The 16,114-nt window shown below is 38.2% G+C and overlaps 1 protein-coding gene across 4 annotated transcripts in view; it reads right to left on the reverse strand.

Annotated features, from left to right (window-relative positions):
- The window catches only part of FAT1 (FAT atypical cadherin 1), a 122,023-nt gene that overhangs the window by 54,821 nt on the left and 51,088 nt on the right, over positions 1-16,114 (reverse strand). For all 4 annotated transcript variants that reach the window (XM_022571047.3, XM_089903664.1, XM_022571048.3 and 1 more), the window contains exon 3: positions 10,112-10,426. In XM_022571047.3, coding sequence (XP_022426755.2) covers positions 10,112-10,426 — 315 coding nt within the window. The remainder of the gene's footprint in view (positions 1-10,111; positions 10,427-16,114) is intronic.

Raw genomic sequence — 16,114 nt, forward strand, 5'->3', positions numbered from 1 at the left:
TTTATGATGGGCCCTAAAATCAATAAGTATCCTTTTAAGAGAAAAACACAGAGAGAGGTTTGAAATACCCAGAAGTAGGGAAGGTGGAGGCAGAGACTGGAGCAATGCTGCCACAAGCCAAGAAATGCCAGGAGGCACCAGAAGGATTCTTCATTAGAGACTCTAAAGGGATTGTGGCCCTGCCGACACTTTGATTTTGAACGTATGGCCTCTAGAACAGTGAGAGAATAAATTTCTTCTTTTTTTTTAAGCCACCCAATGTGTGGAAATTTGTTACAATAGCCTTAGAAAATTAATACACCTTTTTATTTGAATAGCAAACAAAAGTACTGAAAAAATACCAAAAAAAGAAGAATTAGGTAAGAATGGCAAATAATTGCATAATCTAAAGATAACCACTCATCTTATTTTCTATGTTTTATTACTGTCTTCATTTGAAATGTCTTATGACTTTATATAGGGTATCATTCTATATACAAGATGAATTAAAAGGCAGAGGATTAAAAAAATGTCTGCCCAAAGATAATTTGGGGTAGGAAAGTGCCAAATGCTCCAGATTGCCCAAGTTCATTATATGCTTTTCCTCAAAAGGAAGGAGAAACAGGCTGTCTCAGCTCTGGGAGGACCTCTTGAACATCTCTGGCTGAGAACCACAAATGAACTAAATCTTATTTTTATATAATACATAAAATATGCCCCAAATTGTACCTCAGTTGTATTTTTAAATATATTATCTCTCATACTCTTTCCTCTTCCATAATAGAATGAAGTAAGAAAAAATATTTTTTAGTAATCTGATGAACAATAAGTATAAATACTAGTTTAATGCCTATAAAATACAAAGTCACAATTAGTCACAAGTTGTTTCAACTAATGACCAAGATAGAAAAGACCCTTCTATTCTGAACAAACCTAAACAATTTCTCTCTGTTCTTTTAAGAGTTTATTCAACAAGCAACATGGGCCTCAGGGTACAATAACAATAGTTTAAAAAATAGCTTTCAAGAAATAATTTACTCAATAAAATATTCTCTTTAGTCAGAATAATTTACCTGTGTTCACCCTACATTGGCCAAAACAATCCTTTCTATGATGACCTCTCATTCCTCTTACATACAAGCTTAAAACAAAAAATAAACCAAAAAAAAGCAAAATGCCTACTATCAAAAATTAACATAAACTATATAAAATAAATATAGAAGCTATAAGAGGTCAGAAGTTAAAAATGTTTTAGAGGGCTTCCCTGGTGGTGCAGTGGTTGAGAGTCCGCCTGCCAATGCAGGGGACACGGGTTCATGCCCCGGTCCGGGAAGATCCCACATGCCGCGGAGCGGCTGGGCCTGTGAGCCATGGCCGCTGAGCCTGCGCGTCCGGAGCCTGTGCTCCGCAACGGGAGAGGCCACGACAGTGAGAGGCCCGCGTACCGCAAAAAAAAAAAAGTTTTAGAAATTTATGGGATATGTATTCTAAACTTCAGACTCCTGAGTAATTTTTTTTAAATTTCCATGATGCATTACTGAAATTGAAATACAGCCTGCTTTGAGTTGGTGAAGCTATCACAGAACTACAGAGACTTATCAAATGTATGGGAAATAAAGGAGGCAATATATTAGTAATTATTAGTAGTAACTGTTAATTATTCTAATTTTTAAAATAAAGTATTAAAGCAAGCAAAAGACAGTGAGACAGAAAAGCAGGAGACATTAACTGTAGAATTCCATGTAGCACATGACAAATACTTTTCATGGGACATTATATTCTACAGATCTGTACCTAACCAGCTTTAATAAAGTGAAAATGTTCTCACAAGCCTGTTTACTGTAATTTACAAAGAGCACAGCTGAAGTCCTGAGGTCTGGACAGTGGCTAGATAGAGGATACCACAGGAGGAGGAGGGACAGAAACTAAACCAAGGACATTGTTTTCCTGTTCAAACTTCGAAGACTCCTCTTCCAACAGGTGAAACGGAAATCATATGAATTTCGCTAATTTTTAAAATCAGTCAACTGGAGAATACATATTAAGCAGTAATCACATACTCTGTATCATGCTTGGTTCTATCCTGACCCTCCAGGACCTGAGCCAGGACTGAATGTCCACAGAACAGGCAAGACGAGCGCCACAGTGAAAAGGCAGAGCAGACCTGGAAAGACAGGCAGGGAGGTGGGCCCTGCTACCCACCGGCTCACATCTAAAAATACAGATTGCGTTGTAGGCCAAGAGCGAACTTCCAACTTTTCCTATAGTTATCACTCAACGGCCATCCCCTTGGATCTTTAGACCATGAGCTCAGCGATCCTCTGCAGTACTGCGCTGTCTTTATTTAGGTTGTGTTCCAAGACTGCATTTAACTACAGCCTGTCTGGAGTTCTCTGGGCAGCTGCCGCCATTTGAACAGCTATTGTTTGTCACTGCAGTCCTGGTGCCGGCAGGATTAGGCTTGGAGCCAAAAATGGAATTCTATTCATACACTGTCAAGGCTGGAAGGGCGCTCAGAACTCATTTAGTTCAAACTTTCAGAGTCCCATGGAAAACCCTAAAAGAATGAATCAAATGACCAGTCTAAAGTCACACAAGCAGTGGCTGAGAAAGAATCTGCACCCTGAAATCTTCAGACTTCTCTTCTGGTTTTAATTCTATCTTAACTAGCTGTTTCTCATTGAAAATGGATGGCACTGAAACATAAGATAAACATAAGATCAAAAGCCAAATGCAATTTACCAGGAATTGCCTTCAACATTCCTATAAATGTCAGATATAGCAGAGATAGGGAGGGGAAGAAACCCAACCCATTTTATAAAGTTAACATCATGTTGACAAAAAAGGCTAATCTCACTTAGGCACTTAAATGCAAAATCTTAAAATACTGGTACTTAAAATAATTTTAGCAAATGATATTCAGCAACATTAAAAAAAAACAGAATACCCCTTGAAAGAATTTAACCTAAGGATTCAAGGTTAACAGATCTTCGGAGAAAAAGCATATCATCTATTTTAACGTGTGCAGAAAAAGCAGTGCATAAAACTTGACTTCTTTTAGACATTAAGGATAACATACTTCACGGTAAAATAAAAAATAAGCAGGAGGAACAGGTAGAAAGATCTATAGAGTCTTCCTTAATATTTGCATATATTTGGGAAAAGACTACAAATGACTAAACTTTTTTTTTTTTTAAATGAATTCCTGCCATTGTAAAGTGACTGGCCCTTCATTTCCTTCCTGTGCAGCTATCAAATGTTACCGGAAACCCTTGGAAGTTGTTTGCAGCTATAGCTATTTCCTATTGCACTTTGTTCAGCCTCCGTTCCAGCCACAATAAAATGCCATTTACTTTGATTGAGAAAAAAGTAGTTGTAATGTGATAGTGGACTAGAAGATGGATGGTTACCCAGTATACCTATTAGCTATTACAGCATTTTATGACTTTCCCATGCTTTAGGGATTACTACATATATATGTATATGTATGTATGTATATATTTTATATATATATACATATATATCACTCTATCTGCAATTAAAAAACATTTCTTATGCTGAACATAAAATAATCCTACATGTAAACAAATGAATGAAAATAAATCTTTTCTCATACTTCAACCCTGGTAACTAATGTTCTACTACTATTCTTTAAAGAATAATTTTAATAACCTGGAGAAGCAAAACACAGCTCTCATCTTTTTTAAGTATTCACTGCTTAGAGCAATGGGAAATAAATTTAATTTTTACTTCAGGAATATTAAATAGTCTGCCACCTCAGAAATAAATCAACAATTCAACCAGCCCAACTAGTAAATACATCACTATATCAGGGGTGAGAAAACTACTGTCAACCTGATTTTGTATGGCTTACAAGCTAAGAACAGCTTTTATATTCTTAAATGACCAGAAAAAAAACAAAAGAATATATTGTGACACATGAAAAGTGTATGAAATTCAAATTACAACGTCCATAAATAAAGTTTTATTGGCACACAGCCATACTCATTCATTTCCATGTTGTCTAGGGCTGCTTTCGCTCTACAGTGACAGAACTGAATGGCTGTGACAGGGGCTGTATGGCCTGCAAAGGCTAAAATATTTCATACCTGGCCCTTCACAGAAAACGTTTAATGATCCTTGCAGTTAATAAGACTAAGTTTAAACACTTAGTGTTACTTACAAGCTTCGTGCTTTTTGGTCTGAAAATATCACTAGAAATGAGATTAGCCTAAAAAGCAACCATCATATAATTCAGAAATTCCTTAACACAAAAAACAGAGAAGGTAAGAAAAACCGGATCCCAAACTACATTTACATCACAAACCCAAAAGCAAATCAAGTGAATGTGGGATCCTGCACCCAGAATTAGCAGTCATGAAACCCGCGTCCTTCTGGCTCTGACCTCGGGTGGCCTTCACCTCTCTCTGAAGTCATATAATTACTTGAAAAATGGGGAAGACAGCAGACTCTTGGCATTTGTAATCTCTACTCATCTCACAGGGTTTCTTGTAAAGATTAAGTATGTGAGGTTGCTTTAATACATAAAGTGCAATGTGCATAATAAACTACATGTGTCACTGCCCTTCTGGCTCTGAGAGAAAGTTTTATTCCAACCTGATCTAAAAGTGAGGTCAAGAGTGGAAGAGTGGTAAAAGAAAGACCAGAAACAGCACAGAAGAGTAGCAAAAGAGGGAAAGCCAGGGTTTGCTGGTTCCCTCTTTGGCTGTCTCCTTCAAGCTCAACTCTCAAAGGTGACAGGCATGAGACAGCCTTTGGAAATCAGCCCAAAGAGAGAGAACCAGTGTGGCTTACAAGATTCCAACAGTGCAACATGCTCCAGATCCGATAATGAGAAGAGATTTAGAGTAAAGATCAGCCTCCAAAATATATGAAATTTTAACTCTACAGAATTGATAAAGGAAAAGCTAAGAAAACAGTAAGCTGAAACAGCCTCAATAAAGTTTTTAAACCATTTAAAATTTCAAGTAGATGGAAACAGATTCAACAGTTGTCGAAAGAAGCTAAACCCTTTGAAGATGCTCAACGCAGACACACGGAAATCCATCCACAAACATATTCATATATTCAAAAAGCATGCCTCTACTTAATACACATTTCTGATGAATTTATTTTTACCCATAAAAATTTCTCAGAGTATTTGTTCCCACAGGAAGATCTACCTCAATGAATGAGAAGATAAAAAAAAAATTTACTAGACAGTATAAAATCAGTGGATCGGTGAAATGGGTGGTGAAAGGTACATGGATATGTACCTATATTCTTATAATAATGTGGTAATTTTTCTAAGGCACAGCCTCTAATACTAATAATACTGTTAAGGGAAAAACCCAAGATAGTTATCACTGTATACAGTATGCTTCTACCCATGTAAAAAGAAAAAATAATGTATTCTTGTTTAGATATGAGTAAAAGAAATGACAAATAGTAGTTTCCCCAAAGTGTTTTAAAATGTAGGTTTTATTATTAAAGAATGGTGAGGCCACCAGATCAGGAGACCACTGTCACTGAAAAGGTAGTTTCTTATTCACAACACCCGTGATAAGAGGGCGTGCCACGCACACCGCACAGGGCCACACGAGCCTGCACGGGGGTCGGTCAGGAGGCTGAAGGAGCAAGGAGAAAGCATGCACCAGAGCCTTTCCTGTGGTTTCCACAGAAAGGACAAGGTGACACAGCACGAGCAGGTTTAGAATTGGCTGGTATGAATTATTTCAATGGACTCTGGTACTCACTTCATGCATGAATCTCAAAGTAAATATGCTGAGTGTAAGAATCTTTACCAAAAAAAAAAAAAATAGTATACACTCTGTGAGTCTAATTGTAGAAAATTTTAGGGAGCGCAAACTAATACACAGTGACCGAAAGCAGATGAGTGGTTGCCTAGGGGATGGGAGCAGAGAGCAGTAGCGGGGAGGGGATACAGAGAGGCATGGCGAAACTTTGGGGAGCAACAGGTAGGTTCACTGCTTGACTGTGGTGATGGTTTCAGTGTTGGATAGCTATGTGAAAACTCATTAAATTGCAGGCTTTAACTATGTGCAATTTATTATATGTCAATTACACTTCAATAAAACTTTTAAAATAAAGAGCAATACTTGCTTTGTGTCTAAAACCTGGAAAATACCAACACAGAGGTAAGGGAATAAAACTGTGGTCTTTTCTAAAGCACGTACAAGCCCCAAGTGAACACTTGAAACTTATATGCCAGTTTTAAGTTACATATCAGGCCTCAAAAGTTCAAATTGATAACAATGACTAAAAAGACACTTTGCTGAGGTTGCTCCACTTTGCTGAGGTTACTCGTGGAGAATGAAGCCTGTGAGTGCACACTGGTCCCCATTGTTTGGGGCCCTCCTTCTTCTCTGTCCTTGACACTCTGCAAAGGAAGCTGCGACGTATGTGTCTGCAGGAGCTGGGCAGTCAGGGCTCGGACAGCCCAACACTCTAGGCTCTTGTCTCTCTCCCACCTCGAGCAACCGCACAATTTTTGTTAAAAGAAGCAAATTTACCCTGATATTGAACATAATCAAACAAACGATGTTATAAGAATTTCTGGTGTCAACAAAAGTGTGTGTGTCAGGAAAGGAAAATGAACCAAGTCTCTTTTGCTTGTACCCTCTGTAAAAGGAAACACCCTGCCACCCACCACCCCTTAGAAACAACACAGGAGGAACCATCTGAGATGCAGACAGAAAGGCAGTTCCAGGCACAAAAACTTTGACTAGAACACAAAATACATTTAAAAATGTTCATCCAAACTTGTCGTTGAGAATCCCCCATTCAGATTATCAAATCCAGTCCTAGCAAGGTTTTCTGTTCTGTTTTTTAAATTACGCGTCATACTATGACAAAAGGAGAGAAAAGTCGGGAGGGATGTTTCCTCCTCTCCAAAAGGACTTAGTGAGGTCAACTGATTTAAGTTTATACAAAACATGCCAAGGGACTGTATGCAGACTCTCCAAATTAGGTCATTATTTATAAAAATAGCGTAAATATTATCCTTTAACCCTTCTTCTGGTATTTATGCTTTTCCACCAAGCATAGCCATTCTCTCACACGCTCATCTAACTCGATCTCTTGGCCTCACCACTCCTTTAAACTGTCCCAACTTGAAGAACATCCCCTACCTCTTGTCCACCCATCCACTTTACTACTTTCAGAATCAGCACACTAACTTTTCCAAGGGGCCTCATCCTCCTAACTACACCACCACATGAGTCATCATCAGTTCCACAGTTCCTCCAGAGGCACTGATTAGCACCTGGGCACACATCTCACACCCAGCTGTCTCTCTTTGCTATTTCACTTACATAGACTACATACTCTCAAAGCATCTCTTAACATGCTGGGTACACAGCAGAAGCTCAATAAACGCTCGATGTGTAAACAAATAATTTGAATGGCAATGAATTCCAGCTTTCTCCAGTCTGCTGGATGCTGTGATAATCACCAGGGTCCTAAATTTCTCTTTACCACTAAGGGGCAAGCAGACGCATTTTACCTTGTCAAATTTGTTTATCCAAAGGAGAGGCACAGGATCTGTCAATCTACTAAGACCTTGGTTATCTCATGCAGAGTTAACAAAGGTAACTAACACCTGCAAGTGGGAGAGGCCGTGGCATCCTTCCTGGAAGTGACGCTGAGCACGCATGCATGCACTTGCCTAAACAGGCCTGCAGAAATGCTCAGCACTAGTCACAAGATGTGAGGGCCTGGGAGCCAGTTTTCTCCAAGATCCCAGAGGTAAAGCCTCACTACTGTCCACATCTCCTGATTTCCAGCCCAGTGATTTTCTCGCTCCGCCATTAATAATAAAGTAACACGATTTAGGGTTCCGCAGGTGGTCTGATGGGTCAGCACATCACAGGAACTTTCTTCCACCAGGCTGTCTTTCACCAGCTTTCATAGTCTGGCCCCCAATAATACTGAGGCTGTATTTACTATATTCTTTTATAATGCCCATGCTAAAATATGGTTATTTCTCAGTCTTTAGAGACTTCAGGTGACTTGTGGAATGATCAAATTTCTCTATTAAACACACAGTTTATTACATACTTCACAACAAATATTCCTGAGTGCTAACTATGGTTATTTTCCACTACTATCTGCCTTCAACTCATAAAAAAATAAAACCTCTCTGTAGTCTCATGGCTTTTCCCCTGCTATCCTATCAGCAGGATGCATATGCTACCCACCCAGGGGTCTGGGAGCTAGCTATGGACTCCTGAAAGGGATTTCTACTCCCGGAAGATAAGGAAGAGCTTAGAAGTCTCGGCAGACATCTCTTTTTAAGAGTTGTCAGAATAAGGCTTCCCTGGTGGCGCAGTGGTTGAGAGTCCGCCTGCCGATGCAGGGGACACGGGTTCGTGCCCCGGTCCGGGAGGATCCCACATGCCGTGGAGCGGCTGGGCCCGTGAGCCATGGCCACTGAGCCTGCGCGTCCGGAGCCTGTGCTCCGCAGTGGGAGGGGCCACAACAGTGAGAGGCCCGCGTACCGCAAAAAAAAAAAAAAGAGTTGTCAGAATAGAGAGATGTAAAGGGAGTAGCAATGCCACATTAATCCCACTTCTACAAGACATAACACAACAGCAGTGTCATCATCATTTCAGAGGCCTGAGATGACCAAGGTTTCAAGGTTTCAGTAGCTCTAACTTATGTAATTATAATGGCATAATTATCTCAAGGTAAAAGTAAATCCTAATACAGTCAAAATAAATCTTGTTGACTTGTAGCAATCAAGAAAGACAGTCTATATGATAGGTTGGAATATGGTGACAAGAGGTTTAAAAACTAACATTTTAATGTACTTTTTAAGACACAAAATATTACATACACACATGTTCCCTTATCAGATTATCTTTCTACAGGTATTTTGGTACACAGATATTGAACTCAAGCTTCCTTCCACCTCAAGAACTGCTTCCTTTTAAGTTCAACGAAGGAAATTATGAAATAAGAATTGCACCCAAAAAAAAAAAAATAAAAACTGGCAAGGAAGCTGAGAATGCCTCCTTAACTTTGGTTTTTGTATATTATTTCTTTGACATATCAAAAAGACAACCCAGTAACTGAACAGGCCAGCTCCCTCAGAATAAGACATAATGAGCAAAGACATGATAGAGGCATGTAAATTATAAATCTACCACTTCAGAATCCGTAACTAGATCCTATGAAAAAGTACTGAATCACCGAAAATCTGGGTTCAAAGGCCAGTGATCTACTTCATGAGAAGTTTTATGTTCCTACAAATAAATTGTCCTCTCAGTGTCACACGGTGGTTCTGGTTTTAACTCTGATCAAGAAATCAGAGTGCAACCCTCCACTTGTAAAGTTTTCATGTATAAATGATACCTAACTTTTCACTACACAGATGATAGCTATGTTGAACCTTTGTGTGTGTGTGTGTGTGTGTGTGTGTGTGTGAGAAATAGTAAAAAAGAGAACCAAGACTTCAGAAGAAAGTTGATGCATTATCAAATGTAAAAGAATAAATATTTGAAGTTTATAAGGATTCTGGAAGAGGATTTTGGAGTCAAGGAGCCACCTACTTAGAAAAAGGGTGTCAGACATTCAGAGGAGAAAACAGTTAGAAGGAAAACTTGAGGTATGAGTTTAAGAAAGTAACTGCTCCCAAACTGAAAATTATTTAATACTGATCCTCTACTGCCTAAAGAGATATAGCACTGCTCTAAGGAAAAATTCCAAAACAACATTAAAAAAAAAAAAAACTACTGTGAATTGTGAAATAAACTCTTGATATTTTTCATAAAAAGTAGAGTCTGGAAAATTTAGCAGCAGTAGAATTTGAGGTTAAGTTTAAAATGTATCACTAATTTAGGAACTATTAATGAAACTACAATATTTGCTTTTTAACCTGCAAGTGAAACTCTACTAATGAGCAAAATAGTTTTATAAAAGCAAATTCAAAGGAAAAAAAATTGGGGATAAAATTTTCATGAGGGAATAAAGGCTTGTCTTGAGTAACTCAAAAGGGAAACGATTTATCAAAAACTAAATAAAAGTGGTAAATTAAGAAACTTAATTCTTAAATTTCCCTATATCAAGAGCATATAAGCATGAATATTTCATACATAATATTAACACATACCTGTCTTAGGATTTATTGAAAAAAATCCTTGTGGATTTCCACTTGTAATTTTGTATGTCAGCTTGTCATCGGAGCTAGAATCTGGATCAAATGCCTCAATCTGGACCACAGACACATCCTTGGGAGAGTTTTCCATTATTTCCGGATAATAAACAGGCTCTGAAGTCTGCGGTGCATTGTCGTTCACATCCTCCAGCTCTATATAGACCTCTACAAAGGAGGAAAGGGGCACGACGCCCTGATCAGACGCGTAGACTGTTAGCCAGTAATGGGAGGTGGACTCGCGGTCCAGTCGACCTGAAGTCTCTATAACACCTAGAGGAGGAAGAAGAGAAGCATGAAGTAGCCTGTCAACCATCGCCGCCAACTGTCACTCTGAGAAAGCATCAGCCTAAATGACAACTCTTATGCCTTAAGCCGTACAGAAGGCTTCTGTGTCGCTTACAGCGATGCAATCTGAAGCCAATTGTCTAACCTCTCTGTGCCTCAGTTTCTTTTCCTATAAAATGGAGTAATAAGAGTAGTGTGTTCCTAGGTTGATGAAATGAACTAACACATATAATGATTAGAATATAGCACTTGGCACGCAATATTGGTTATAAAAGTATTTGTCATTATTAGTATTAGGTGCCAGGCACTATGTGGGGCACTTTACAACTATTATCTTATTTAAGTCTCAAAACAACCCGAAGAAATGAATGGGCAAATATGGTCTCTTGTGTCCTGAAACCCGTCAGTTTCTTTTAATCACCTTAAGCAAATGGCAAGACAACCAGGATGCTAAAAATATAAATTCTCCTACCACATTATAAGCTCCACAGGAGCAGAGACCACATCCTTCTAAATGCCAGTTTACCCAGCACATTACCCAAAGCCCAATAATTATTTATTAAATGAATGAACAAAAATGAATGGATATATTAACTGGAGTTGATACAGAAAAGTCCTCAAATGGGATCCAAACTAGGACACATTTCTCATTAAGTCAACTAGTAAGAGATGGAATTATAAAATTACAAAAAAAGTTAGAATGTCTGTAATCTTTTGGCCCAGCCACTGAAACCACGCGAAATCTTATTTAATCTCAAGATTAACCTATTCTCAGGATGATTAACAGTGGAAATATCCATTTCTCTTGGGCAAATTCCACCTTTTTATTCAATGGTGTAAACTTGTCCTTTGGCTTTCCCAAAATACATCACTGGATTTTTTTCTTGTGCAATAATCATTCTGAATTAACGCTATTTTTAGGGTTCAACATGATCCAGGTTGAACTATGGAAATCCTACAACTTTAAAATCACTGAAGCTTCCCATTTAATGCAAAATACTATGGGAAAAATAACAAATGTCAATTTAATCTGTGCTCAAAAATGAAACAGTATTTATCTCAACTAAATATATACATCTGTATTTCTTGATCATTATGTAAATTTAAATATTTGCTTATTTGAGGTTAATATCACAAAAAAACCTCATTTATTTTGAACGTTAGATAATTATATCTAACACTCCCCCAAAGGTTTACAACTTAAAAACAGCAAACCTAAATATTATAATGTGAAATAGATTATCATAAAATGAATGTGTATTGCTATTCAGAAGTACTGCTTCACTATTTCTTTGCAAACCCTCAAAATGGATCTCCTCCTAGAAATATGGAACAAAGCCTCAGAACTCTTAAATAAAAAAGGAGCTAGCTGGTCTCTCTATGCAGCAGGCAACTCAAACACGTTTTCCTTTTTTCTCTGGTCCAAACATAAGTCTATGCATACTCAATCTGTTCACCAAATTATATTTGTTTTTAGCCTGAAAGAAGAGTGCCCTTAGTAACCAAGTGAAAATAATCTTTTCCAGTTTTTCTTTGTCTCACTCCCATCAACCGATACAAAGGACGCCAGGGAACAGTTCTAAGAGGATTACATATTAATAAATGAATGTACATATGCTTCTCTTGTTTCTGCCATGTCATTAAAATGTAACATAATTCATTTGGCAGGTGAAGTATTATTAGAAAATTTAAAGACAGGTACGTGGTACTTGTATTCACCTCTTTTGAGTTCTAATCCTCCAACAGTTCATGCTGCTATCCACTTTTAAAAACTGTGTCCCTCTCAACGTCATTTGTAGGCATTTAATAACAATAATTAGGAAAAATTTTGTCAGTCTTTATGATACGTCAGGCACTATTAACTGTCTTACACGCATTATTTTATTCATTCCTTATATCCAACCTGCCCATATATGTGGTGTTATTATCCCCATTTCATGAACGAAAAACTCAGATTAAGAGTGATGAGGAACTTTCCCAGGGTCATAGTAAATGGCAGAGCTGGAGCTCAAATACTAGGAATCTCTGACTTCAGGGCCACCAAAATTCCATCCGTCTTACTGTTAGTATGACAAAAGTTCAGTCAACAAAATTTAACATGAAAACTCTGAAAAGACAAGTCAAACCTCATACTTTGTCCATTTTTTTGCATGTCAGTATTTAGAAGGAGTTTATTAAGTGAATATTCACATACAATAGCTTCTTTTAGTGTCAGGATGGAAGGAAAGAAAGAGGTAGAAAATGCAAATACATAATAAGAATTAAACCACAGACAAAAACAGTTATTTATTTTCCATCAAGTTCCACTTGGAGTCTGGTCTGTGTCCTGACTAGTGTACAATTATGGGATGGATACTTCTGCTGGGAAGAGCCCCTCTCCCCCAATCAACCTAGCAACTGAGGGGGTAGCCACACCCTTCTGTGCATGACCTCTGAGCCACAGTCAGGAGGGAAAGTTTCCAAGTCCCAGGTAATCTCCAGATACTACCAACAGTTCAAAGTGAGACTCCAAAGTAGCTCTACTCAAATATGGAAGAAACTAGAATTGTATCAATTAGTAATTAAATACACATAAGTGATGTTCGTATTTCATGAATTCTTAAACTGTATATTTTAATATATATTTCATATAGTGATTGCTAAGATGTTCACGTTTTGATGTACTTTAATTATTACGTTCTTATAAAAAGAAAGAACAAAATTACTACAGCTTATAGATAACTAAGAAATAAAGTGAATTTTTAACTGCCAAAGGGAAAGGAGGACATACTGAATAACTTCTTCTAACCAAAATGCTCAAATAATAATACAAATAAATTTACTGTATTTATATATAATAATTTAATAATACAAGGACTTACTGTATGTCAAGGACTTCACTAGGTGCTTTACATGCATTAAATCGTTTAAAGAACACTGGAATCACATGATTTTCATCGTGGCTTCACAAATGAGGAGACAGAAGCTTAGATAAAGTCAGCGAACGGCCCAAGCCTTACAGTGATGAGGAAGCACAGCCATGGTCAGTCAACAATAAAGTGGTGGAATCGAGATTTGAATCAGACAGTCTGACTCCAGAACTTAGGCTCTTCACCATCAGGCTACACTGTCATCATTAGCCACAGAATCATCGTCACACACTCCACAGCAGCAAGGATGCTGGAGACCAAGGAGCGGGGTGGGGGGCTGCCATGATGAGAGGCTACAAGCAGTTTTCCACTACTGAGATAAGGGTCTTCCCCACACTTAAAGGACAATAAAGAAATGATTCCAGGGCTCTGCTTCACAGTGGTTCAGGGGCTAGTGCCTAAGCACTATTTTAATTGCGGATTCTAATTCTAAGCACTATTCTAAAAGCATAAAGTAGGTGGGAAAAGACCATACTTATGCAAAGGGATTTTGTGTTCTGCTTTTTAATCTGTCTGCTCAGTCACAAGATACATCCCTGCGAGACCCCAGGCAGAAACTTTTGCAACAGGCAGAACTGAGCTCCCATTTTGAATCTAGGAAGAACTGACCACAGGTCCAGAAACAGCTAGAAACAGTCTAGATAACCTGGGAAGACAGGCTAGTAGTAGATCTAAGCCTTAGCCATTTCAAAACCAAGAATTGGAGACTGACAACCCTTTAGAAATCCTCAAGTACAACTCACTTGTTTTTAGGAAAAGCTGAAATGATTTGCTCAACTTTAGGAAGCTAAACAGGCAGAATGTTGAGAATCTAGATCAAGGCATCTCCTTAACCAAGGGCTCATCAGAACCCCGATCATTCCTTATGGGGGGTCCCAGTTTCTGAGATGGCCAACATACCAACTACCTAGAAGTCTGGCCAGAGCAGTGTCTATTCTTTCAGTCCTTATTCCTACACCTGTCACTCTTCTTTTCCCAGTCCTTCCTAGAGCCACAACTAGCATGTACAGATGGATTTCTTCTGTACATTCCATTACCTTAATTCATTAAAAAGAAACAAATTTTCAAAATTCCATTATGAAGACTTCTAACTAGTACCTTTAACACAGGAAAACAACAACTAAGGACCCCTAGGCATCACTGGAAGTGAACTGACCTACTGTGTTCACTCGCAAAACCGCATCCCACTCCCATTTCTCTCAATCCATGATCTTCTACCAACCAACTTTCAGTAACTCTGACTTTTTTTCACACTGGGTTATAAATTCACTTTTCCTGAAACAATTCTCTAAGGAACCAAACAAAACTATAAATACTTAAACTCCAGTTTTAAAGATATTTCTCTTTAATACATATCCACAATAATACTGCATCTTACTCGGCACATATACACATCCATACACTAACTTCCTGTGGTTTCCCTCCTGTCTTCAAATATCTCCCCCTCTCTCAGCTCCCTTTCTTTCTCTGCCATCTCTGCTCCTATTTTTTATTTCCTCTTTCACTTTCTGGGAGAGCAACAATAGCATGCAAGCAACTAGATGATCCATAAGCCCAGGCTGTGAGGGAGAAACAAGTGATAGCCCAGGGCTACAACAGCTCCCTCCAGCCAGATGAAAAGAGTCTCAATCAATGCTGTAAAAGAAAAAGCCAGTGAGATGGCTAAAGCAGAAATAACACCTTTCTTATCAAGAGGTTTTAGCGCACAAGCAGCAGACAAGGTAAGAATGCTGCTGTGTGATTCTACGCTGTATATTCTGAACACAGAAGACAAGTTTAGACAAGCCTTTTATATATGCACCACCCAGCAATGTTATAAGAGATCATTTCTTGGCTTTAATGAAACATGACGGAAGCGAAAAATGCCTAGCTTTCCAATCTCAGGAATACAATGAAGACATTTTCAGGAAAAGTTGTTAATAGAGCTGAAAAATTTGAAAGAAGCTAGAAATCTGGAGCTATTAAATAAAAATATTTATCATTCCAAACATACTCTCTAGGATTTCAAAACTACCACCAGATGTCACTATGGAAACTGATTTTAAATGTGCATACAGTGGAAAAACTGGACTGAAAACAATAATGCAATGTAATTGTTGAAAGAGCTTGACCAATGTGGCTGAAAATACAGCTCACAGCAAAATTTCTTTCTAGAAGGATTCATTACTGTCCGTATAATTAAACAGGTACTGATGGTGTCTTCCTATACACGCTGATTATTCAAAGGTTGTAGGATACAGTATTAGTTGCTCAAGTAGACCGTCCAAAAGTAAATAAAAGTTTCCAAGAATAACTAATTTCTACTATGTATCCCTGCTCGCTAATGGCCTGTTAACTTGAACACTGGCCTTGGACAGGAACAGCCAGCAGTCCCTCCAACTGCCACTGGCAGGGCAAGATGCTTTCAACAGAGTAATCTTTAAGGCAGAAATAAAGTTATATGTAGCCACTATACTGCCAGTGTAGCCACTATACTGCCAAAAATAATTTAACTGACTCAAATTTCCATGGTCACAGAACACCTTTCTTCCTGGAATTTTCCTGTTTTCTTTGTTTAACAGGTCTTGGCCCTCTATCAAGTCCTGGTACCAAAGCTTTCAACAAAACCTTGCTCTTTCAGATTCTTCAGCTACTTCAATTCAAAAATACTTATAATCAGCAACAATCTGGCACCATAAATTTGCAAACCCTACCCTCCTTTCTGATATACCATGTCACATACACTTTTTACTTTTCTGGAACCAAGCTTAAGGCAGCAACTGTA

Source organism: Delphinapterus leucas, chromosome 21, assembly GCF_059928025.1.
Source record: "Delphinapterus leucas isolate spDelLeu-1000000601 "Yukka" chromosome 21, BTC_Dleu_Yukka2, whole genome shotgun sequence".
NCBI lineage: Eukaryota > Metazoa > Chordata > Mammalia > Artiodactyla > Monodontidae > Delphinapterus > Delphinapterus leucas.